At 45.3% G+C, this 26,320-nt stretch overlaps 1 protein-coding gene across 2 annotated transcripts in view; it reads left to right on the top strand.

Annotated features, from left to right (window-relative positions):
• LOC122785675 (nck-associated protein 5-like) overlaps nt 1-26,320 on the top strand; it is a 115,213-nt gene that overhangs the window by 30,508 nt on the left and 58,385 nt on the right. For both annotated transcript variants that reach the window (XM_044051582.1, XM_044051590.1), the window contains one exon: nt 7,996-8,069. In XM_044051582.1, coding sequence (XP_043907517.1) covers nt 7,996-8,069 — 74 coding nt within the window. The remainder of the gene's footprint in view (nt 1-7,995; nt 8,070-26,320) is intronic.

A 26,320-nucleotide genomic window follows, 5' to 3' on the forward strand; every position in this document is an offset into this window, starting at 1 on the left:
TCTGATCTGCCCCTTCCCCTATTGCTTTGCAAAGAGTTTCCCTCGTTCGCTTTGTCTCTTGCTTCTTTTTTTTCCCTTTTGGTGTTTGTAGTGGTGTTTGTATCAAATTAAAGACAACGTCAACAGTGTGTTATACATAATTAAAAGTATAGCCGCTGTAAATCCCGCTCGTCAAGGGCTACTTTGTTGATCAATTAAACTGCCTGATGGGAAAAGCAAGAATTGGAAGTGGGAAGGAGAATCTCAGCATGAAGCGTGGTTATGACACTGTGACATCATTCAATTCTCAGAGGGTGGAGCTACAAAAGTACAAGGATGAGTCTGTCACTTTGCATGAAATCCACTGTCAATCAAACCTTAGCCACATGCTAAAGCATTATCTTATCGCTTATGCTGAAGCAGACGTGTATTTATTGGACAAAAATCCAGATAATGGTAAATGCTTTGTGTTTATGTGACGCTTTACAGTTTTGCCATTCACCCATTCACACACCCATTCACTCACACGTGTAGGTGCGGCAATTATTTTATCACACGTCCGTCATCGCCATGCACGCTGGGTGTGACAGTTGTCAGGATCAACTTGGGGTCAAGTGTCCCTGTCTTGCCCAGGGACACGTCCACATCCATGTAGACATGTGGCCGAGCCGGGCATCGAAATCACGACCACTGTACAACTGATCCACAGCTGTAAGAAACGAATGTCATCGCCGGATTGCTTCGCTTTTGCCAAAACACACACAAACAACACATTTTTCCGTCTTGTTAAGCATCAAACCGCCACATCTTTTACCTAATTCCAATATTGCGTGTTTTTGAAGCCGGAGAACCCGGAGAACCCGGAGAAACCCACACACACACACGCGGAAAGGACCTTGCAGAAAGGCCCAACTTTGTTGTTGTTTAGTGTTTACAGTCAGAGAGTTGTTGGTGAGTCTCTGCTCACTGCTCCATTCAGAACTTTGAGATCCCAGATCTGTAGAAACACATCATTACAAATGCTCATGACATCCACATTGAATTTGATCACAATATAAACAAGTCGATATCTACTATGCTTCTTTCATTCTCTTTGTTTTGTTGCCGTGCCTCTTCTCAGCCTGTCTTCACCCTCTGAGGATTTATCTTTTTTTTGCCACTATAGCCTCTCTGATTTGTTCTCTCTCTCTCTCTCTTTCTCTTTCTCTCTCCCTGACAGAGCAGCCCCTCTCTTTTTCTCCCTCCGCTCGTCTGTGTTTCCAGGTCCAGGTTTCCTTTTCATTTCTGTCATCACCAATCTCCCTCCCTCTCCCAAGTACACCTGGCTGAATATTGTCCCCCAGATGATAATAAAACCCTTCAACCCCCCCAGGCTTGTAAAATCTGGGCACAGGCGCACTGCAGACTTTCTACCCCCTGTGCGCTAACTGTTTTCTTGATTCCTTTCCTGTCTGGAAATATTGGTAGACGCGGCGTATTTTTGTTTTTATTTCTAAAAGCCGCATTCCGCCGCTGCTCCTCCCTTTGGTGTGTTTTTGTAGATGAGTGTAATGTCAAAACTGGAAAGAATACGCTCTGTATTTGCATTGGAAATGAGACAAAGCTGGTTGTGTTTTGACATTTTTCTGACAAACCAGCTCTAATGGCTCTGTCAAATAAGATTGAAACACAACGAGTCATTGCAAGTTTATGGAATAACACTTTTTTTTCCGATTGAGGAAATGCTTGATGGCAAAATACAGCATAATCCCTCTTTGGTACCCAATTTATAGACAAGATAGCAAATCAAAAGTCAGAAGAATTACATATTAAATTCTCCGTAAAGTAGCCCTGTTCATTGTGTCATTTAATCTGCTTTAGTTTGTCAACGTTACCCTGTGCTTAGATTACGAGGAACAGGATTTCTCCTAATTCAAAGTTTCAGTAGAAACACACAAACTGTTGCGATATCTTCTGCCTCTCGTCCACATATAGGTAGCTCTGTGGAAGTGATCAAATAAGATCCGATGTGTTTCACTCCTCTGCTGGTTTTTCAACCCCCCCTGTGAGATTTACACCACGAACAGCTTAGCCACTGTTCCCAACAGACATGAATGGCCCGCTCTGTCAAAAGCAGAGGAGGCGCTCAATCCGACCAAGCAGGGGATTTAGCTGAGTGTTGGACGTATCCTAAATGTTTGGAAAGATAATCCGCAGGGATTCGGGTTTTTGACGGTGGCGAGGTGTTGATGTTTGGGCCGGGCCGGACCAGAGGTGCTGCTGGAAGAAGAACATCAGATAAAACCCACGCTGCTGAAATTCAGCCTCAATGATGAACAGGCCGCCTTTTGTATCTGGAGTAATCCATATTCCCCGACACTCCTCTATTTGAGGCAGGTAGAGCGATGAGGAATATCCTGCCCTCGCTGGAGGAATTTGTTGCAACCGACGTCCTTTTGCGCTCAATGAGGCTTCTGTGTGACTTTACAGTCACTGAGGTTTTGGGCACAAAAGGCCATATAGTGCCGAGCTCCGTTTGAGCATCGTTTGTTGAGCGAGGGTCCAGTGAAATCTTGAGCAGCTTGTTTTTATTCGAAGATGAACAACCGTCAAGATTGACCGATCATTTGAGAGATGCTCAGTTGAATTTTAGAATGTTTGTGATCAGCATCAGCTGTGTTTGGTACCAGAATATATAGTTGGTTTTGTTGTTAATACTGCTTATCTGTGCTAAATTAAAAATCACATTAATTATTCATAGGAATTCATGTTTGTAATCAATTGGATGCATTAAAAGCAAGACGGGACACATCTAGAGCTTTAATCTGCCTTCTCCAAAGTTTACAATGCCCTCCGCTGATTCATTACATACATCATCATAATAATAATAATTAAAACATCGAGGTTTACACCTGCTCTTGACACTAAATCAATGTTCACACATTAAAGTGACACTAAAATAACACGTTCTGAACAGCATGCCCTTTCCGTTGTTGGAAAAAGCCGCGCTATCGCCGGAGTCATCGTGGGTCTGAGGATATGACAGCCCGATGAGCTGGGCTGATATTAGGACGTGTGTAGTTCAGCAGTGGTGTGAGTTACAACCTCCGAATGAAGCATCACGAGCCGCACATCTTAAAATGTCCCGATAAGACTGATGAATTCAACACACACACACACACACACACTGAAATCTGAAACGTATTACTGATACATCACAGTCATTATGAATTTTCCTGGATGCTAATTAAAGTTGCTGTGTTTACATCTTCGCCTAATGATGCACAGATAAATGTTGCAGTATTAGATAGCGCGAGTGCTTGGCAGCAAACGCGGCTGTATCTCTGGCGGGGGGCCAAGACTAACAGCGTATCAGATCTCCCACACCTTAGGAAAAAAGAGACACTGTCATAACTCTCGCTCAAGTGCATCATAAAAATACACACACAGAGAAATCGTACATTCTGTTGGCATAACCTTTGGCTCACGGTAGCCCACTGTGGGAACTCTGCTTTCCATGAAACCGTCAGTCCGGGGTCTGCCACTGCTATCACAGTCCCGGCGGTGATGCTGGCATGTCATTTAGTCTGTGTGAAGTCCGTGGCGAGGAGCGATAGATTGGCACGTCGGTCTGGGGTGCAGGGATTGAGAGGTAGAGGTTGTGACCTTGTCTTTAACTCCCAAAAGCTGCAGCGTCTTATCTGTAATGCCAGCCTCTGATTTGAGGAGAGGAAGGACATCAAGGAATGCAAGTCTGACCTCAGCAGGTACTGCGGTCAGAGTTTATCTCGCTTTACTTTTTTTTTAACTCCAAAAAGACCTATGGCAGGACGAGGATGTGATTTCATTCCTCCTAATCTTCAAGAATGTATGAAAGAGCAGATTGCGCTGGAGAAGCTCACGTTAATGAAAAAAAGCATTTCAGCTCTGAAAACTCCAGACCATTCATCTTTAACAGATTGCATTTGGTCTGTGAGTCGGTCCGTCTGAGTTTTGGCATTGTGTTTTACTGGCGTTGCCCTGGAGTGTGTTGGGTGTTTTTACATTTTCCCTTGACCATCTCCGCTCCTTGTTGCCAAAGCAGTGGGGGAAGGCATGCACTCATGTTTTAAAATTTCATAAAGGCAGGCGAGCAGTCGGAGGCAGACTGGAAGTGGGAGTCGAGCTGCACACACAATGCCCTCACACACATGAGTAAACTTGGCCGGATAAACATGACTGAGAACCTGTGGCCACAGAGCAGGAACATCAACAAACACTTTCACCTGCCAGGTTAACTTCAGCTCACTCTCACTTAGTACATTGCTGAGAAAATGTCATTTGACAGACAAAGAATTCTTTGTGTCCATTCTTTGTGGACAAAAACAAGACATTTGAGAACATGATCATTTCCAAGTTTTTGGTAAACGCTGACCAACATTTTTACATTTTATGGACCAAACAAGTTCTCGATTAAGTGAGAAAATAATCGACAGTTGCAGCCGTAATGTCACCAATACACTACATGGACAAAGGTATTTGGCTTGGTTAAGTATTGAATTCAGGTGTTTCTGGCTTTGGGCTCGCTCCCTTATCTCCAATGAACGCTTCAGCATACCAGGACATTTTGGACAATGCTATGCTTCCATCTTTGTGGCAACAGTTTGGGGAAGGACCTTTTCTTTTTCCAACATGACTGTGTCTTGAGTCCTGACCGCAAACCCCATCGAGCACCTTTTGGATGAACTGGAACCGAGAATGTGAGCCAGTCCCTCTCGTCCAACATCAGTGCCTGACGCTCTACAGAATGAATGGACACAGATTCACATTGAAGCAGTTCTCACAATCTTCAGGAAAGTCTTCCAAGAAGTGTGGAAGCTGTTATGGCTGCAAAAGAGAGACCAATTTGCACTCAGACACCAAAGAGAGACCAATTTTAAAGACCTGTACTGTATTTGAATAGGTCATTACAGTCCCTGTGGGTGTAGTGGTCAGACGTCCATATATGGCGCTTTTCCTGGGCTCGACACTACAGCGGAAGTTAAATGATGAGATATTATACATTTCATTGCTAAATGTCAGAGATTAACCCACGTTTTCAGGATTGTTAAGTCTTTCTAACTTATCTACAGTTCGATATTGTTCGGTTTGATTGCTGTGACGGAACTCTGACCAATCACTGGCCGGCAGTCTGACGACATCACGCACAGTATCGGTTTGAAAGCTCGTCTGAGCAGGGACTAAAAAAAGTGCCGGGTACCAGGTACTATCGCAAATAAAAAAGCAAGATAGTTTGTGTGTATACAGCAGCAAAACAGGGGCAAGAAGCACTTATTCTGGTAAAATGCTAATAAATCAAGGTTTATTGAGCAGTAGAATTCACTCCTGGAACTTTTCCTGGACGCTCCTTTGTGTTTCTATTCATATTCCAACCTGTTTGCAGTCATCTTGATTTACTAGCCCAGTTTTGCTGGTATCTGTCTTAACATAATAAAACTTCCTGTGTGCAGTACAGTGATGGCACTGGGCAACACAAAATCTAAATGCTGCTAATACCGAGGAACACGGAGAGAGAGTCGTGTGGGGTCGGTAGGCTTCGTGTGAGCATTGTGTGGTTTGATTCTAACAGACTCTTTTTTATGTTTAAGTTGTGCGTTCACCTCAGTCCCGCAACGGTCTCCTCTGCAAGTACACGTCTCCTCGACGTTAAGGAAAGTGTATCAGCATGTGTGGAAATTTTCTTTATGATTTAGTATACTTACGAGGTGATTACACACTCCTTATGAGCTTACATCTCTGAGGACATTTTAACCTCTGTGAGGAATCGTGCTGCATTGCAGTCGTAAGAGAGCTGCTCCGGAGAAATATGCCTCCGATAAAGTCTTAGGTCAGTAAATCCTCCCTCACTCAGTCTGCACGTGAGTACCTCGGCCTCGTGGGAATGGTGCAGCTTTCACTCGCGGTGTAAAACCGTCAGAAATAATGCCTGGCTGGAGATATAACACGCAGCATTGCATACATGAGTCATGCTTCAAATCTCTTTCTTTAAATACCCCCTCACATTTCACATGACAACAAGCATGCCACATTCTCCGCATACCTCTGTGCGTGTTGAGGATTATTTCAGTGCCTTGTCATTAGCACTGATGACAACACAGACGTAGCTTTACCTCACGTCTGATGTGGCCTGTGTGTAGTTTCCCCGCGAAGAAGGTTCTCCTTTGTGCTGCAGCGGTAATCATTATGGGAAGATGTTGCCAGAGGCCTTTGATAGTTTTTCGTCTTGGCGTCAAAGTGAAACATCGGCGCACATTTCGCTTGATCTTTTTTGTTCCTACTGTTGTGTGTTTTTGTCATTAACAATGCTTACGACCTTTGTGCTGCGACTGAACACCGCATGTCTGACTTAATAGTGACTTAAATCGTCTCTTGCACCCAGTTAGGAGGGATTTTCCTGCCGATTAACTGCTGTTCAAGGCAACAGTAACAGTGCAACATGGCCTTTCTGCTTTGGTGTGATGGTAGCAAGGTACAACAAAGTATTTTGTTTACATTTTTATTGAAAAATTGCACACAGCTACAGAAAGAGACTGAAAAAACACCGCACCGTTCTGCCAACTATTGACCAGCTATAATTGTTGTAGCCCTTTATCCCAATTTGCCTAATGGTCACTCAGTGTGTCCTCTGCTTGCGACTCAGCGGGGAGCCTGGGCTTTTGCTGTGTTCTGCCGGCAAGCTGGTGCCGATGGCAGCCTCTAAACGTGAGTCTCCGATGTGACATTAAGTGCAATAATTGCTTTAGAAGCTGCAGTGGGAGAGCTGCACCCCGGGAAGATTAAGGAGACAAAACAACTGCACTTACTGTACTCAGACTTGTACTTCGCGAACATCTGGCGTAGTGTGGGTTTGCTCTCAAGGCCACGGGTTAAAAAAAGCTCTTGCAGTGATAGCAGAAGTACTTTAAGTCTAGTCTGGCCCCAAGGGGGATGTCAGAATCTGCCCTACCATTACTCTGGCAAATGATTAAAAGTGTTTTCTGTTGCTGTGTCAAAAACGGGGGAATCACGTTCCACAGAAATCTATAAGTGTATTGTTTCACAAACCTCGTTTACATATCAGATTAAACTATTATGGGCATGCTGGTTCTTTATGTGTAATAGAAACACAAGTAGTTTACAGTCAAAACAGAGGGTACTAAAAACACCAAATGGCTCAAAGACACTAATACCATTTTTCCTGGCCCAGTGACCTCTTTGCGGGATTCCCCTTTATTTAATTACACTCAGCGAGCACATGACTGCAACGTCTAGAAATCAATGGCGAGCATCTGTCCCACTGAGATAACCGTTTACCCAGGAGATGCGTCATGAGCTGTCAAGCCAACGTCTAATTAATTTGCTTTTAAACTTTAAACCACACTGATCTGACAGCACTGAGTCAAAGCAGACTGCGTGTTACGCACCGTAGGTAGACGCCGAATGTCTGAAAACCCAGATGGCTGGAGCACGGCGTCTATGTGGCCCTGTTCTGAGAGCTACTCCCCTCCACTTCTCCAGTCGGACCAGTAAGAGGCGAATCATTAGGCCGAGAAAGCCAAGAAATCCTTACATCTGCTTTTTCCATTCTCCCCCTTCGCCCCTTAGCTCATTCTGTCCGTACTGTAACTCAGTAGTGCATGTTTTGTGAGAGCGTGCTATTCCCAGCTGACGCTACACAGCTGGGCCGGCTTCTGGGCCAGCCGTTAGAAGTTACCCAGAGGTGCTTCTGGAGTTACACACAGAGCGAGCGGAGACGGAAAAACAAGAGGTTTAAGTGATTAATTGCACCTTTTGAAAAGTGGTTTGCTGTTCTTCACACCAAATGAAAACAAAGTGGAGCAACTGCGCAGTCCAGTCGTGACTTAAATCAGCATCTGATGCATGCATTTGGTCACTGGCTGTTTCCATTGTATATCATTATTCAGCAGCATATTACACATTTATGAAGACCCCGGTTGTAATCAGCCTGTATCACACAGCGAGTCCCTTTTTTCATTCTTTTGTCATTTTTTTTGGCAGGAATACATGGATGCGAACAGATGCATCGACGAGCTCCTCAAACGGCTTGAGGACGAGCGGCGAAACGTCCGAAGGTAAGAGGGTCTCAATACTTTTGGGCAGATGTTTTTTTTTTGCGTAAAGACTTCAGCAGCTGCCTGCAATCCATTCCCAACCAAAGGCAGCAGAACAATGTTGTTTGGTTTTGAGCGCAAGACAAGCTTTGTACGCTTTTCTTGAGAAATGCTTATTGTGTCGGAGGCTTTCTAAAAAAGTGGCCGGACAAAGAGGGGGGTTGGTGGGGGGACTCTGGACTCAGTGTGGGGTTGACTGAGGGCATTTCTCATGGAGGTCTCTTGGAACAGATTTTTTTCTCAGACAATAGGAATGAAGCGCTTATGGAGATGCCAATCTAATGACCTTGTCCCCTCTGTGCTCCTATCGTCCTGGCCTTTCCAGTGATGCACCGCCCCCAGAGAGAAGAGAGACAATTTTTTAAACTTCACCCTCTTTTGTATGGCCCTCTCTCCGTCTCAATGGAGCTGTATTCCCAAATTCAAAGTAATTTTCCACCTGAGTGAGCACAGAGGGACTGGGGGGGGGGACGGGGGATTGGGGGTTTCAGAGTGGGTGGTTTGGGGGATGGATGACCACTGACCATCCCCTTTACTAGGCCAGGGCACCCCTTTAATAAAGGGAGCGATGTGTAAAGGAATGACCCTCCACTTGAAGTCATCCACACCCATTTTCATTCAGACAGGGAAGTCATCTCCAGTGACACTCTGAGTGACCTAACAGCCATTTAGAATCACCTCAGTGTCTTTGTGCGGCATGACCTGTATTTAGTTCAAGGGACCAGGAGGTTGGAAAGCCTTGAACTTGTTCAGATCCTCAAACATTGGTTTTGGGATGATTTTTTTTTATATGTGATGCCAAAACACTTAAACTGTGTTGTCAGATAATATTTTTTTGCTGGATTATTTGTTTGTGCCCGTATATGAGCGCTACTTAGCCTCAGCCTGAACTCCAAACTCACCAGTAACTCAGAGTCCTCAGTCAGCAGAAGGACAATAGTGGACTTAAGCGACAGAATCATACCGAATCAAACCTATTATGCAGTCTCCTGCTGGGTTTCTTTTCGACCTGTTGATCTGATTTATGGTCACGGTATAAGTGGCTTTAATTCACTAGAACACACAGAACGTCGCAACATGCCTCACAAATGGCCGTTGAATTTTTAAAAAAAGTATAAAATATTGGCCAAGATAGGAAGAATCTGTGTTGTGTAAACACATTCTTGACTCCAGGTACAAACGTCAGTGTGGTTTTTCAGGCATTTCTGAGCTCAACTACTACACACACACACAAAGATACCCTGCACCCGTGAGCACAATGCGTCATTTTGTTTCACAGCGTCGCGAGAGGTTCGACTGCAAGACGTTGTGCATTTCTGAGCTGCAACCGCTTAGACACCGTAAACAAACCAATGCATATTAAGCTAGCCCCATGCTTTTACAAATGTCCACATCGCTGTAGCTCAGATTTTTACCACCAGTGTTGTTCAATTCAGAGTGCCGACAGTGATGAATGACTTCGCAAAGGCTTTTGTTGAGCTAAAACATAGACTGCAAAACGCCTCCCTCCACTTATTAGGCAGCATCCGTAGACGTCGTCGATGTCTCACTCCACCCCCTTTGGAATATGGGGCCCATCAATCCGTCAAGAGGAGAAAAAGAAGCCCTTACATTCCTCTAGTTCTCTGCATCCCTACGTCCTGACCCAGTGACCCACTGCATTCAGGCCTGTCGTTATACCGTATTATAGGGTAGTTTCACACCGGTCAAACACAGAGATTGGACAAATATCACTTCCCGGTGTTGATAAGGTAGATCAAATCCTCGTCAAATGAAAGTGTCATCCAATTTCCTTCCTTGCTAGGTTTTGTATCATCTGTGACAAAGCAAATTAAAATGTCCCCACAGCCTCCCCGTAAAGTGTTTTCGATTGCACGGATGAAAGTTTCAATCATTTCCAACAGTTTGTCAGAAGCATCTGCTCCACACCGTAGCATAAAGCCCCCGCTCTTACTCTGCGGCAGCGTCACTGCCCGATGGAGCGCAAACTCTCAGTGGGACACTGGCTGGGCTTTTCCTGCGCCGTCTATTCAGTGTGGCCACGTCCTTGACAGAAGGAAACAAAAGCTCCGCGGTACACTGTCAACATCAGATGGAGCCAATCCAAACTTGGCAGCGTCAGACACAATGTACAGTAGGTCCAGTGTTTCCTGTTATCCATCATTTGTTAGCCGTGCACCCTTGTTAAATGTCATCAAATGGCCTTTTTTTTTTTTAAAGCTTTATAGTGTCATTAGTGGTTGATAAAAATGCAGACGTGTTTTGCAAGGACATATGGATGCTCCCTGACGGGCGGGGAGTGAATTTGCGTGACCTCTTTCTGACAATCTGCTGTGTCACGGCACTGTGACTGCATGCATAATCTTGCCTGTGGATTAAAACAATGTAGATTAGACTTTTTTCCTGCTTCTACTTATTTTCCCCACTGTTGATTTGTTACTGTGCTGAGCCAGGGTCTGCTTTTCCCCTGAATCCTTTTGTCTGACCTTGTTTTTAGTGGGTCGAGCATGGCATTGCCGGCCAGTGTTTGGCAGCCACAAGACCCCGAAGCTGGGCTCACCTTTCCCTCTGCTGCAGCAGATGGTGTTTGTCTGTGAACCATTTCCACACCTTGTCTCTCACTTGCACAGGGAGGGATGAGAAGGGGTGTCTGGCACACTGGGGGGGACCCACCTCAGAGCAACTGGGAGGTGTGGAAGGGGGGACTCAGCTGGGGATCCTCAAGGCTTAGGGCAGGTTGTGCGGTGCAGGCGGCTGCAGCTGCAGCCCAGGACAGAAGGACGTTAGCAGAGACATCTGCTGATCAATAAGCTATTTGTCATGTTCATAAAGCGACGGCGGTCCGTTGTCAGCAGAAGCCGGGAAGTGGAGGTCAGATCACATGTGCGTTTAGCTGAGGGATTATAGGTAATGGGACCTTCTTTGTGTGAGAGAGTTTGCCTGTGGGTAGAAATTGACCAGTGCTGTCTCATAATAGCTCGATATTTTTGTCCATTTGTCCTTGCCTGACCAGACGATGATGCAGTGAAAAGCGACACATGAATATATTTAGTTAAATTTGAATATGGCTACTTGTTTCAGGCATTGAGAGTGATTGAGAAATCCTAAGCTATTAATGACCACTTATTTGATCCAGCACACGAGTGTTAAGTGAGAGGGAAAATGTGTGCCAGTGTTTACACACTTGAGAGCAAGACCACAGGAGTGCAAAGCTGGGAAACAGCTCTGCAAATCTGGACCTCGCCGATGTTACTACAAGGCATATCTGGCCTCAAAGACGCCTGTGTGCTGCCGGCGGTCTGAGCAAGATGAAAGGCTGTAATCCACAGCTGAAGTATGTGGCGAGGCCTGTTCTGTCGATGAGGAGGTGGAGAGGGTTCAGCCTCCCGCAGACGCCCTAAGGATCTTCCGTCTCGGTTGGGCGAGAGCCATGCCATTTTACAGCCGAAATTGGATAAGTTCACTGGTTTAATGCAATAATTTGATCATGCTAAGCTCCACAGAGATCTAATGTGCTCCCACAGTATATTTGTGTGCCCTCTGAAGTGAATGACTTAGCCTAATCCCTCCATTAGAGGTCACTTTACGGCCCAGGAGTCCAGACACCAGAAGTATCTCAAAGGAGCCATCGGTGGGTAAATGAATCAGTCCTTGAAGACTTTGTTTGAACCTTCAGGCAATGTCGGAATGCAGAAGTGGTATTTTGGTGTGGACTTTGAAATATGCATTACAAATCACAAGGAATATTTGGCTATAATAGGAGGTAATCTCCCTCACGCGGGCTCTCTGTAATCGACAAAGAGCTTGTGTGACTTGTTTGTCATGTAGCACGTCTTGTTGATCTTTGCTGTACTTGCTAGTGGGAGCTTAGCAGTGGACGTGATGATGAACTCCCTCGAAAGCAATTAGTTAAGGAGGCGACGCGGCTGCTGCCCTGTGACACAAGTCAACACTTGCTTGTTTATCTCGCCGACGGTTTGCTGAGTCTGTTCGTCTGGAGACACACTCGACTCCCTGGTCCTGTAAATGCCAAACGCTCACGCTCTGATTCATGTGCACACTCCAGGTCTGGCTAAAATGCATGCATCAATTTTATGGAGCTTATGAGAGGAGGAGGTTAATCGAATGGGTTAATGAAGCCTTTTATTGATGCTCCCTCAAGGTCGTCTCATGGCAGCGCCGCATTCCCATGCACGAGAGTGCCTAAGTAGTGATATGCAAGGCCTGTGCCGCACATGCACTGCTTCCCTCTCCACATATCATTCACCGTAAGCCTTTATGTTTCTTTTCTGATGCATTCAAGGTTAAGCGTGAAGCTGAGCATCTGTCCGCTGCACTTATTTCTGGGGAAAAAACATCTACACTTAACAAAATGGGGTACATCCATTCCCTTATACTGTATGTAGTATTCTTTATGACTTGTGACGCATATTCTTGGCATTTGGATTGAACGGAGGCCTTATCCACATTCCTATGAGCAATTAGTAGCATTTAAGAGCTGCGTCTTTGGGGGTCTCATACAGTGTACCGGCTAATTACATTTGTTTGTTTAAGTGAGTTCTCAGACTTTTTTTTTTCCCAGAGACTCTTGTACTCGAGCACTTTAATTATGCATCAGTTCAGTTTAATGTTTTATTTTAATCTGATTCCAGTCACTCGGCTATTTTTAGTCGTGCATTTTGATTGAATGAAGTCCCACACAACATCCAGGTCCATTAGCTTCACTTGACTTCCTCTGTTGTGCAATGAAAGGATTTTTAGATCCAGATAAGCTTTGGGAGAATGTGCCACGACTCCTTTTGTGCTCATGAAAGCGTGCAGTTATTTTGACTAATATGTGTGCTTCACAGCACCCTGGAAAACATCCTCACTTTAAGATAAGACATGGATCCTGTGTGTGGTTTCTCTTTCATTCTTTCTTTTTTTTTATCGTTGATGAACTCTGTGTAGTTTGGCTTGTTGATAGATCCTGTGTAGCTTTGGCCGGTGGAAGTCACAGTGGTTGCATCCACGCTATTTACCTCCTGCTCAGGGGGGCTTTGGAAAACATCCTCTCGTCTCCCAGAGGACACAGGAAGACGTGAACATTTGTAAGAATTCAGAGGGCCATGTCCTTTGACTCTGACTCTGTTGTGGCAATTTATACAAATCTGATGGTTCGCGAAGAAGGTAAAACATGCACCATTTTAATTCAAGAATTCACGACACACCAGGCAAATATGCTCCAGGATACACAACAGCAGTCCAGAAAATTGCATTTAATTAGAGACGATAATTGCCTGGGCTCAGGGAAAACACATTTTCTTATCACACGCAACAGTAGATTTCATTTTAAGACCATCCTGTTGAAGACGTTGCTTTTAAACCGTCAATAACTTGTTCATTTTTAGATATCCTAGGTGTTGTAGCCACATCTATTCACCAGTATATTACTAGACTTTACATTTAAATCTATTTTTGACGTATTATGGCACACAACTGGAAGAATACCATGCATAAATGAGCTACTGCCACATGGGTTTAATATCACTTATATTCTATTGTAACGTTATACACAAATGTCAGCCTCATGTCGACCGATGCACTGCATTTTACGGTAGATCTTGGCACCAAACAAGAGGATTTTATTCCTGTTTTATTGCATTTTAACATCAATACACAAAGTAACATCAATTGTGTCAGGATTCTAAACATTTATTAGCTTTTTTTTTTACAGTTCTTAGGCTGGGTCACTTTATGACACAAAACAGGACGTAAAAAAATACAGTATTTGCATTTAAATGGCTGCAAACTGTCACCACACACAGTGGGGTTTTAAGACACCCTAGTATAAGTATAACCAACGTCTGCAATATGTTTCTTCGCGCTGTAGTTGTCGTTGTCGAATTTTACAAGAGGGATCTGTTTGGTTGTTTTATAGTGCAAAGGCTCTGTTAAAGGCTTTGTGCTTAAATAAAAATGCCTTATTACCACAGCGGTTTTTGAGACACCATGCCTGTTTTGCAGTGTGTGCTCCTATTGTGCTGTGTTCTATGAATAGCAGTGAAAAAAAAATTGTACCAGATGAAAAAAATGCCCAAACCAAAACCTTGTGACGGCAAACAATAGCGTATTTGAGATAAAAAAAAAAAAAAAGAAAAACCAAGGATGTCACATAATCGTCTAATTTATTTACTGTAATCACCCAAGGAGTGTTGACGTGTTTGATAATTTAAGATTAATTGAAGACACGTTTATATCAGTGTTAATCCCTGCTCATCCCTGTCTTTGTGGCTTTGAAGCATTCCCCACATTCCACGAGGAAGAAAATCCGTCTTACTTACCACCCCGTGCCCGCTGTTCCGCCCCCATTTCCCTGATTAATGAAACATGACAGAGGTGCATTATTGACTTTATTGTGTTACACACTTCATTCAGGCACTCTGAAAGTAAAGACACACACACACACACACACACACACACAGATGATCTCTGGAGGGTTTCGTGCAGCATGACCCATCATGTGATTTGGGCGTCTGCTGTTTTGAGTTGTGTAGATCCTCAGCAGACATGTGTTGGGTAAACAAACACACTGCCTGTCTACAGTTTGGCATTTCCTTTGCTCTCTTTAATGCAGAAAACGTCCCTCCCCTTCCCCTCCCCTTCCTCTACCTTTTCCCAAAAAAAGTCTAGCCATGTTGACAGCTAAATATCTCCAGGATGTATTGTTACTGTCCACAGGACCTCTGATGTGCTTCCAAATGACTCTACACCCATTACTTTTCCTCACTTGTATCAGACATTAAATAGCTGTTCTCAGAAGCATGTCTAAGCTCAAACACCGCCCCGAGTATTAATCGTCCCTAAGCTTTAGATGGAAAGGAAACAAGAAAGTTTCTTCTTCCACTCCTGTGTCTGATTCATGTCTGACTTGGGAACACACACACACACACACCTAGACAGCGGAATCGACCGGTCGCGTAATGAGCTCAAGTGACGAATGCCGGCCTTGCTCAGCCGCCTCCGGTCACTCATCTGTGATCAAGCTGCGGAGGATTAATGTCACACAGGGAACGTGTGGCTGACGGCTGGAGCCCCGGACATTCCACGAAAAAGGATGTTTGTACATTTGTATGAATGAGTATAAAAACAATTTCTACATTTTCATTTTGTGTATTTCATTAAGTTTTAAAAGGAGCTGTTTTATTCCCCGTCCACTGTATTTATTTTATGGCTGCAGTATTAAAACATATGATGAGCTCGTAAAATATGACAAATTGGAATAGATTAAACCATCCGGCAGCGTAAAAAGCACTTGAATTTAGCTGCACTGGTTCAAGCCGTAACATTAACTCGCTGCCCTGCGCTTTAATTTGAAAGAAGCAATTAATTTTAAGCTGTCTTTTGATTAAAGATGAAATGCAGACCACGATGTCCGGTCTGAATAATCTATTCACAAGGTTAAAACCATAATAAAGCGCTTCATAATAAGTTTTTTTTGCAACAGCAGTCAGTTTCCTCACAGTTTTAATTGAAATGAGCACTTTTTTACATGTGTATAAACCAATGGTGGGCGTTTCTGGCCAAGTTTGAAACAGTAAAACTCACCACATGCATGCACTTACAGTACTGTTGAGAATCTGTGCTGCCCACTTCCATGATTGCTCTCGTAGCCCAACCCTGAGCGTCCCTTTTAACCTTGCCACTCCACACTGTAGCTCAAAGGTGCTTCAGCTCACAATTTCTTAATGTGTGGCACAAACGTACACTTTACACACACACACACACAAACCACAACCACAACCGTCCCAGGACGCCCGCCCCACGCGACAGCACAAATCAATATCAGCCCACTGCCCTGCAGCCACTGTCCCAGCACCATCCTGTCTCCTTCCCTGCGCCCCCCCCCACACCCTCTCTCTGTGGAATGCTTGAGTGTACGGGTGTGCATGTGTGTGCGCGTGTGTGCGACAGTGGTGGAGCCAGGCTGGCTGTGTGGGCGGCCGTGTGTTTCCAAACAGTGGAATCTGTCACTGACACCCCTGGCAGAGCAATAAGCAGTGCCTTAATGAGCTCAGCAGATCACTCAGCGTGCAGAGTGGACACACACACGCACGCACATGCACACACATGCACACACATGCACAAATGAGCAAACGCACTCAAATGTGCATGAATATTACAAATACAGACACATTATCACACACGTATGTGCAACGTCACCACGATTGCATCAGATGACCTCATAAGCAATTGGTTAGTGAATGCAAATGAATTGGCAATGTTATAATTAGTAACATAATCCAATGGATTACAAAGGAAAATGTCATCTGAGTCTTGAATTACTGCTGCCATGCTGGCAAATGCATTAAAGCTGCAATGTACAGTGTAGCACAAATGATTTTAAAGTAAACTCATATACAGTATCCCACATTGTAACTAAAGCCACTTTTCCACCTATGGTCGCCTCGGCACGGTTTAAATTGGTTTTCCACTACGAAGTAGTACATGCTCGACGTGGGCGGAGTCATCGCTGCACGGCTGCATGATACCGCGGTGACTTTGTTTTATACGTGACAAACGAGTGACTTGTGACTTGCATAGCAGTTGTTTTCAGTGTAACTGAATCATTAGAATCAGTTCATTAAAAAGATTTCTGCAGTACTTCCTCCATGACCGGAGCACAGACTCCGTCTGTTACAATCACTGATGTTTGTGATGCCGATCGCGGTCAGCTAAATGCAACAGACTCCTCTGTTAAATATTGAGATTTTGCACATTTCCCTGGTAATTGTTGGAGATTAACCCACTTTTTTTAGGATTGTTAAATCTTTTTAACCGATTTATAGTTCGGCATTGTTTGGCTTGATTCTTGTGTCTCTGACCAATCAGTGGCCGGCAGTCTGGTGACGTCACGCATAGCATCGCTTCAGAACAGATACTAAAATTTAGTGGAAACACAAAATAACCGCGCCGTGCCGAGGCGATTAGCACGAGTGGAAATGCGCCATAACTGAGAAGTAAGCTGCATCCTCTTAGTGTGCACCCCTTACACACATATTGCATAATGACATAATGCATTCCCTAGCTCCGTACCCTAACCTTAACCATCACAACTAAGTGCCACAAACCCTAACCTAAACCCAATTCAAACCCCAACCCTAAAACCAGGTCTTAACGCCCCAAAAAGGCCGTTAAAGAAGTGAGCACCAGCCAAAGTGTCCTCACGATTTTTGTCCCCACAAAGCCACAAATACGAGAACACACGCTGACAATAATACAAAGCCAATTTGAATATACATAAATAAGTGTGACGACTTTCTGACATGGAAAAGTGGCACCAAGGTCAGACTGTCTGCTACCCTTTAGACATGAGCCATCATTCACTGTGTTAATAAAATTAAAATGGCACGCTGCCCTCAATATTTCTTGATTACGGTGCATATGTACGTGTTAGCGCTGACTCGGCCGTCTATTTGTCTTTTTTAACCAAATGGCACAACGGTGTCTAATTGGCGACCACCTGCTCTTGGAATCGAATCATGCCGGCCCCGTATTCAGATCCCCCCCGTCGTGGCAGCTGCGCTTATGATAAACACGATCTCGCCCCTTTGCATGACATTTCAGTCACATGCACCATAATCACGCATCATGAATCCTTTCCGAGTTTTACGATGACAAATGGGAACTGCGGCAGTCAGGCGTACGAGGCATGTGATAACGAGAGTTTGACAGGATGTTTCAGGGTTTTTTTTTTTTATCCAGTCTCTCTCCACCTTCCCTCGTCTTTAGGTGATGTGCCTCCTCCTCCTCCTCCTCCCTCAAGTTCCATTCTCCTGCAACAAACTCATTTTCTCCCATGGTTAGTGTCATTGAGGACATTAGTGACACTGAATGTGGGCCAAAGTGGCAGTGATGGCCTCGGCTGTAAGTCAGCCCCATCCTTTCTTTCGCCTCTTTAACTGAGCGCTGCTGTCACTGGGACCCTTTTAATTCTCTCTTTCACCCCTCCAGTGCCGCCCCCTCTCGCACTGGTCCTATTGGGGTGTAGACAATAGAGAGAGAGAGAGAGAGAGAGAGGTACCACCCAGCCCCCCCTTGTCCTCTCATCTCCCTCAGCCCTCGCTGGCGTCCCTGCCTGGTTGAGGCTTCGGGCTCCAGGCTGCAGTTTGTCACAGCCATTCAGCTGAGACTGACTGTGATTATGGCAGATGGGCAGAAGAAGGCTGCTCCTCTGCTCGGCCCAGACCAACTTAAGCACCTCATTCACCTTATTTTTCCTTTTAGACTTTTTTTTACTTTTGTTGCCTTGATCTTTTGCTGTCTTCCTCGGTTGTCCGTATCTGTCTGTTGTCACGGGCTTGTCTTTCTTTCCTTGTGTTGTTCTCCTAAAAGCCCCTTTTTTACAAAGCCGCACTAAAACAGGCAGCCAGTGTGTTCAGATGTAGAGATTAATGAAATGAAGCCAACTTTTTCGGCATTAAAATTGGCCGAGACCCAGTTATAACAATAAAACAATGATTTTTTTTAATATTTAGGGCATTTATATCACTGGATACCATCTAAAAACACTTTCTTGCAACATCAGAATATTCATAACTTCTTGTTCCTTGTGTCCTTGTGTCTTTTTGTCACTTCCTTTTTTTAAAAAAAAAAAGAGTCCAGTTAGTGGAGCATCACAAGCTGGCTACCGCTTGCCTGTTCATGTCTCCTTGTTGGAGTGTAATGCTGTTGTCTCACACACACACACTCACACAAAAAAAACTCCTCCTCCTCCTCCTCCACAGTGCAAACCCCCAACCCAACCTCACTTCTCCTCCTCCCCTGAGGAAAGAGCCACCCTCAGAGAGGCAGCAGCACAGCCGTCTCCCCTGAACACATGTTAAACGTCCCGCAAAGCCTGAGGAGGAGGGACGCAGTCAGAGAGCTGGAGAGAGAGAGAGAGAGGGAGTGAGACAGACAGAGATAGAAGGAAAGGAATATTCTGTGGAAACATAAAGCCAGCAGGCGGGGTGGGCGGCAGGGGGAGGCACACAGCTCTGTGAATGTGTGGAGCCTTTAGAGCGTGTGTGTTAATAAGAGGAACGCACAGCACAGAGGGAGAGAGCGTATGTAGGGTGAAGGAAGAGGAGAGGAGTGCAGAGCTGCACCGAGAGAGACAGAGAGAGAGAGAGAGAGAGACAGTCAGTGCATGTTGCCAGATTGAGAGAGACAAGGGAGTCGGAGAGAGGCAAGCAGAGGAAACAGGAGGACAGAGAGGCACTTTGGTCTCAGTCAAGTATAGAGCAGTGCAGAGCCGGCAGCGCTGCATTGTGGATGTAAACTTTATCATCTGCGGGATCAGCGTGTAGCAGCTGCAGGAGCAGGAGCAGGAGGAGAAGCGTGTTGGTGGATTACCATGTGTGTCCTCTGAATTGCACCAGGATGCTGCATCTCCACCTGGGTAAGGGAATGACAGTCACCAGCAGCACACATGACATGACATGGCATGGCATGGCATGGCATGATTTTACTGTCCTATAATGACTGTCTTTGTGGATTTGAGGTATTTGTTTTAACGTGTGTGTGTGTGTCACACTTCTGCGCTGTCACACTGGGGGGTCTGCACCCTCCCCCATGCCTTCTCCATCTTTTACACTGTCCCAAGCTGCAGTTTCCCCCTAATGATCCCCAGAGGAGGAGGCATAATATTTCACACAGCAGCAGCAGCAGCAGCAGCACTATATACATGTGTGCAGGATGATGTTTGGTTTGCTCTGAGCCCGATTGGCCAGTCGCAGGGAAGCGAGGAATCGCGTGTCCTGTTGCTAGTGGCAACAGCGTGAGGCTGGGGTGCTGCATAAGCCACTTTGATTCTGATTGATAACGGAAGGAAATGGACACTCAGGGTTTATGCAGACGGCAAGAAAATGCAGCACTGACTGCAAGAGATTTAGATGTGGCGGAATGCATGTTCCCCCCCCTCCCTCGACTCCATTTCCATCCTCTCTCACTTTCTCTCTCTCTCTCAAGCAGATTAAGATTTTCTATCCAACCCACTAATCCCACACTGAAATGACTGCTGCTGAATTGGGTGTGGATACAGCAAAGTGGTGGAGAATGCACATAATTGGAATGTGGTCAGCAGCAGCTTCTCCGCAGCCCCATATCAGTGTGGTGTACAGTGCTGCAGCGCCAGTGCCCCCAAGTCACAGCAGGTCAGGGGCGGTGGGGGGTTTACAGTACACATAAAGAGGCAGGGATGCTTACAGTCTAAACAGGGAGGATGCCAATTTTAGGACACTAGCTGTATATTTTTGGCTGCCTTTGTTATCTCTAAAAACAGAACTGCAGGGAGCATAAAAACATGAGCTCATGGGAGAGTATGGGAGGTATCATCGCTCTGTTGTCAAAATGCCAAGGAAGAAATGCCACTTTGTCTTTCTACTGAGCTGAGCAGAGTTTATACCCTGGGAATGGTTTCTTCCCATAATGACAAATAAAGAGAGAAAAGAATCTGTGTAAAAAGTAGCGGATGCTTTATAGCTGGAAATGCCAGTGAACGTCGATGATAATGTAAGTGAAGAGACGAGTAAACAAAAGTCCCATAGTACTTTTACAGAACTAAATCTTGTCCTATATTCACTGAGCTTTTACTCACAACCGTGTGACTCTTCATTCCCTGGGAACTAATTGTTTTTGGCCAGTAAATTCCACAACCTCTGCGTCATGCGTCATGCAGTAAATGCACAATTTGCAGGCAACTTAAGCCTGAATCAGTGATCTACTCGACTAGTGCTCACCAGCTGGTGAGTGCAGCCCGAGCAGAGCAGGCGTTTTATCAAATATTTACTGTAATTTTGGATGTTTTTGGATTGTATGTACTACTAATCACCGTTACTTACCAGAGGCTGCAGTTTTGGACGAGTGTCTGTTTGGCCTCAGTATAGAGCGGGGGCAGCAGCCTATGATATTATCCTGCCACCAGGGCAGATGTGTTGCTACACTGGGGCAGTTGGAGTCTGTGCCCGTCCTCTGAAACCTACCTGGGGATTACTTGATAAGAGGATTGCCAAGTGGAGGGATTTGATTTTATAGAATTAAATCTGTAATTCTCTCCATCCCGACTATGCCACAGCTCGTCCATTTCTCCAAGATATAATCCCACCCCCCATCCTCCCACCTCCGCCATCACATGTCCGGTATTTAAAGCAGTTCTGATTGGGAAAGTCAGTTTTGCAGAAAGCTAACATGGCTAACATAAATGCTGTTTGTTAAGCTGTGTGCTAACAAGACGGATGTGGAAGATTTGTCAATTACAGCAGATGTTTGTACAGTGTGGACTGGATGCTTTGCAAGCCCGGGATCATTTGAGTTTGAATGACGCCTTAAAACGCCAGCAAAATCAAGAGGTGTCGCTTCTGTGTTCCCCACCATCCTTCCAAATCGTGTCCGTCACTCCCTTACATCCGATTTTCCCAATTTGTCCGCCTCCCCTTCCGCCTCTTCCCCGTATGTGGCACTCTCTGTACTCGGTGACCCTCAGCTAGCGTATTGGTTGGAGGTCAACCTGAATTACTGAGGAATGTTCCCCCGTTCAATGGCAGGCCCAATGGGCCTCAGCATGGGGGCACTTCCCCTTCATTGGCAGCCCGGGACTTTCATTTTTGAAGAAGGGGGGTGCTCCTTCAAGACAACTTTCCCATGTAATTCCCACTGTCTCTGCCCGCGTTCCTCCACACTGCTGAGCCCTGAGCTAAAGCAGCTGGTTTAATGATGTGTATGTGTGAGGCACATCTCAGGATCTCAGCGGCTTGAGCCTTGTTGAGATGATCTGCCTCTGTGACTGCAGGCCATCCAGCTCAATTAAGGGCGCTTTGAATACATTCCTGCTTTTAGCTTGCTCTACATTTATCTTCCCCCCACAAACTACACGTGGGAACTTTCTGGGACTGGTATGAACCTGCTTTTGAAAAGGGAAAAAAAAAACACAACAACAAACAAAAAAAAAGGGCCCATTTAAGGATTCTTGACTGGCTGTGCATTTTTTGATGTAAGGAGCCAGAATAAATTGTTGCCCAATTGGAGTGTCATGCATCGTGTTTCATTTAATTTCACATTAACAAGTTGAAAATGGAGGAAAAATGGGACTCTCAGACATTTTTTCTCTGTCTCCCCGTTGGCTTAACTCGGAGTAATGTCACTCAGGATAAACTTTAATGGGTCTGACACAATTTATAATCAATAAAAGGCTTTCATTTTGCTCACTAACAATGGCTTATTGCGTGCACTTACTCCTTTGCCTGGAGATAAAGCTTTGCCCAGACACCCTCACTGGCTGCTCAGTGATGTCATTAGAGCAGGAGCATTTTTGTGGTTTCTAAATAGATGAACTCGCTCCATGTGAGTTCACTGAGGTGCAAAGGCTCATGGACTGTTTTGACAGTTACCGCTAGCCTTGTGTAAATATAATTCCTCTTTGTTCAGTGGCAGTGTATGTATCGTTTTCCTCCCCCATAAACACTTGTTTGTTGTTTGTAGCTCTCACATTCGAGCCTCAAAACCCCCCCAAAGTGTCTCGGGTTTGTTGAGAGGGAAAAAGGGATTTGTTTTTAGGTCATCGTTCTGCATGCCAACCGTTTACAAGATAACATGGTGTTGTCCCTGTTTCACATACAATGCCTTCTGGCTGACATACTTTCACAGGCACACGGATCTCACAAGTTTGTGGATCAAAGCAGTCGCTCTTTTCTTTTTTCGGATTTCTGTCCATGTCGTCGTGATGGAGGGTGAGCCGTTTACAAGGCTGGATATGGGGTCAGCAGTGTGTTCCAGGTTGTGCGGGGAAGGGAATGTCAACAAACTCCAGCTCCCTTACTTTCTTGGCTGTAAATCACTGGATAATAGTGGGAGACACACACAGGTTGAGTTGCCGGCGGTGCTGCTGGAGACGTCCACCTCCGCGCAGTAAAAAAAAACCTTCCCAAACATCTCACTCGGTTTCTTTGACTTCTTTAAGCCATTAGGGGGACACTCTTGACTTAACAGGAATTACAATGAGTGCAGTAACTTTAAATTACTTGATTACCGGCATGCCAGAGTACCAGACGGAGAACGCCGTGGTAATGCACTGTGACAACTGAAAGAACGCAGCTGTCTGCACATCTCTGTTCCAGCATAAAAAAACAACAACTGGGAGTTATGGGATGAATTTAAATCTAAAAGGCTGAATATGTTTTTGTAAAAGCCACCCAGCACGTTATGCTCTCAAACACACACGTGCACAGGTTGCAGGAGAGGTGGCAGACGCTGGGTTCCAGTGCTCCTGTTTACCCGTACCTTTGTCTCGATTGTATGTGAAGCGGCCATTCATCTGCCTCTTTGATAAATGGCTACTGTTTGCTCGTCCCTCTGAAAAGCAATGTGTTGACAGCCGGTGTAAAATACCCTATAGCATTTGCACAGTCGCACTGAGTCAGCAGAACCTTCCAGTAGTACAGTACAGTACAGTACAGTAGTAAACACAAGTCTTCAATTACTTTGTCCCAGGACGGGCTTGTTGCCAAATACAGAACACTTTTTTAGAAACACGTGACTTTTAGGTTTCGAAATGTGCATTTTTATCTTATTAGATTTGCCATATAGCAAACGTTTTAGTGTAGTAGCATTGGCCCAACAAACAACACAAACAATGGAGTACAGGTGATATTTGAGATATAATTTATCTTTCTATTCCAGTCTCAGTTTGGACAAAAGCTTTGAAAAAATGCACCTGCAGTGTTAGAACTGAAGTGGCCAGTTTTAAGTGTCTGTATCAGACAATAGTGTCCACTTTACCTTATTTTTGTGCACAATCTGTGAGCCCTTGATACAAGTGTGTCCATACGACAAATGTCTCTGAGAAGAGCCTCTTTTATCTCCATGCTTCTCTGAGTCTTTCATTACTGCAGGTGTAAACACGTTTTGTTTTTTTTCACAATCAGACAGAACGTGTTCATATCAAACACACTTTACCTTGGCAGAAAACTGATTTCTGCAAAAGCGTGTGAAGGGGAAAACAGGCTTTGTTTAAGCACAGGTAAATTCAGAGAACGATCGCATTATGTTTTGGACGTGAAAGAGTCAAAAAACTGCACGAGCGTGTGCATGTCTGTGCATAATCTCTGCAGAAGTGTTTGTACATGTGTATTCATCCGTGTGCTAACGAGCTCCCCATCATGTGTTGGTGTTTTTTGCCCTGTCCTCATTCTCCATGAATAAACTCTCCGGCAGCCGGACAGGAGCGTGAGCATGTGTGCGCGCTGCAGCCATCTTTAAAGCACATCTGCTCATTCGGCAGTCGTTTTCATTTCGTCTGGACAGGAATGTGTCTGTGGTTTGGAAACAATTGAGGTCAGGCCCCCTGTTCGCAGAATAAGAAAACATTTAGGGAGACAGACAGACAGTCAGGCAGGGGTAATCCACGCTTTGGCAAGCGCGTTCATCTGAGCTCATAAGAAGTCTCGGAGGACTTCTCATGTCTGATTTTTCACAAACGCATGTGATCCGAGTTTAGCCCCACAAAAACCACGTCATTAAACCATTTGCCCCCGATGTTGTTTTCTTGCGCGAAGACAGATCCTTTTCACACAGCCTTGTGACAGAACTGATCAATCATGTGGGCTGAGATAATGTCAGTCCCACATGTCAAGAGACGACTAATTTGCCCCCGGCGCTTTTATGTTGCGACCACTGTTATTAAGCTATTGAGAGCTGAGACTCAGGTGCAGGAGTGAAGGCTCGATGTTATCACAGAGGGAAAAGCATAAACAGTTCACAGCGCAGGACGCTATTGTTGACTTTGGGTAAGATCTCGCTGATCACGATCATCTCAGCTCGTTTGAGTGCGTTACTCACAGAAACGTAGGCCGATACAGAACTCCATGCATTTAACAGGAGAGTGACTGAGAGAAAATTTACTGTGCTTTAAATTTTTTTTGTGTTGATTAACAATGTCCCGTCATTTTTGCATCGGGACATCACAAAGGCCACATGGCAGCACGGGAAGTCGTGTTTTCTTTGTGTGCTCACAGTAGACGCTCATCACATTTCACCTCGTCAATAATTGATGGGGCATCGTGGTGAGGTGAGGTTCATTGTGCCTGCCTGGCTGGCTGGCTGGGTGCCTGGCTGGGTGGGTGGATGGTTGTTCGAGGTGCTGACATGTGGCTCCTGTTTTTCCCGCTGCCCCTCCGGTGCGAACGGGGTCTGCAGGCAGGAGAGCAGGAGGTCAGGAACCAGCTGTGGGTGAGGCGGCGAGAGCAGACGCAGGTCAGGCTGCAGTTTGGCATCCTCGAAGGTGCTCTCTGGTGATTGATTGGAGCGGCCTAATGCTCTGGGACCAATTGAGCGGTCACAGATGTGCAGGCTGCAGTCCCTCAGATGCTTGGACCAGATGAAAATGTTTACCCTGACGATGCCATCTCTAAATTGTTTTTAAATATTTAAATTTCTTGGAATATCTTTGGAAATGCTCGGGTTTTGAGCGACAAATAGCCGCGTTTTCCCGTCACACTGTGTTGGATGTTATAACTTATCGAACGCCTCATTGAGCTGCCACACTGGGAGCTCGGGACACATTTTGGATAAGTGCAGAACGTTACATAACGCAGCCGTAAGAGGATTAAGGATGCGAGCGACTGGTCCAGAGCTGAGGCCAAAAATGCTGCCAGGGTCTCTCAGTACTGGATGCCCAGTGTGTGCTATGGGGATCGTGTGCTATCAGGACTCTTAACCCAGCAGGAGTGTCGACGTTAAAGTATAAATGCATCGCACAGCTCAGCTCCCATCCAAAGAGTTGTGTTATTTTCAGCCACAAGATGATTTATACTAATGTATCTTCTATACTTTCTGACACGTGTATTTATGGAACTGCTGCGGGGGGGAAGCAGGAGGTTTTTACGTGGCGTTTAAATCTGTTAACATCTCTCCACACAAAGACGGAGACTTAAACCTCACTTGATAATAAGGTGGTGGTGCACACCGAAGGGAAACGGGGGAAACCAAGAGGCAGACACTTCCTTTCTCTTTCATTATGTGCTTAGCGGCAAACGATTTACGGTGGATCGCACCACCTGCATGGAGGAACTGTGATAACAGCAGTGAATGCACAGCTCACCGTCTGCCTCACACAATGCAGTTCAAAGCACATGGGGTCCGACGTGTCGGCTCAGGTTGGCAAATGCTTCGTCGCCACCGCTGATCCGCGCTCAACC

Source organism: Solea senegalensis, linkage group LG2 (genome assembly GCF_019176455.1).
Source record: "Solea senegalensis isolate Sse05_10M linkage group LG2, IFAPA_SoseM_1, whole genome shotgun sequence".
Classification (NCBI taxonomy): Eukaryota; Metazoa; Chordata; class Actinopteri; order Pleuronectiformes; family Soleidae; genus Solea; species Solea senegalensis.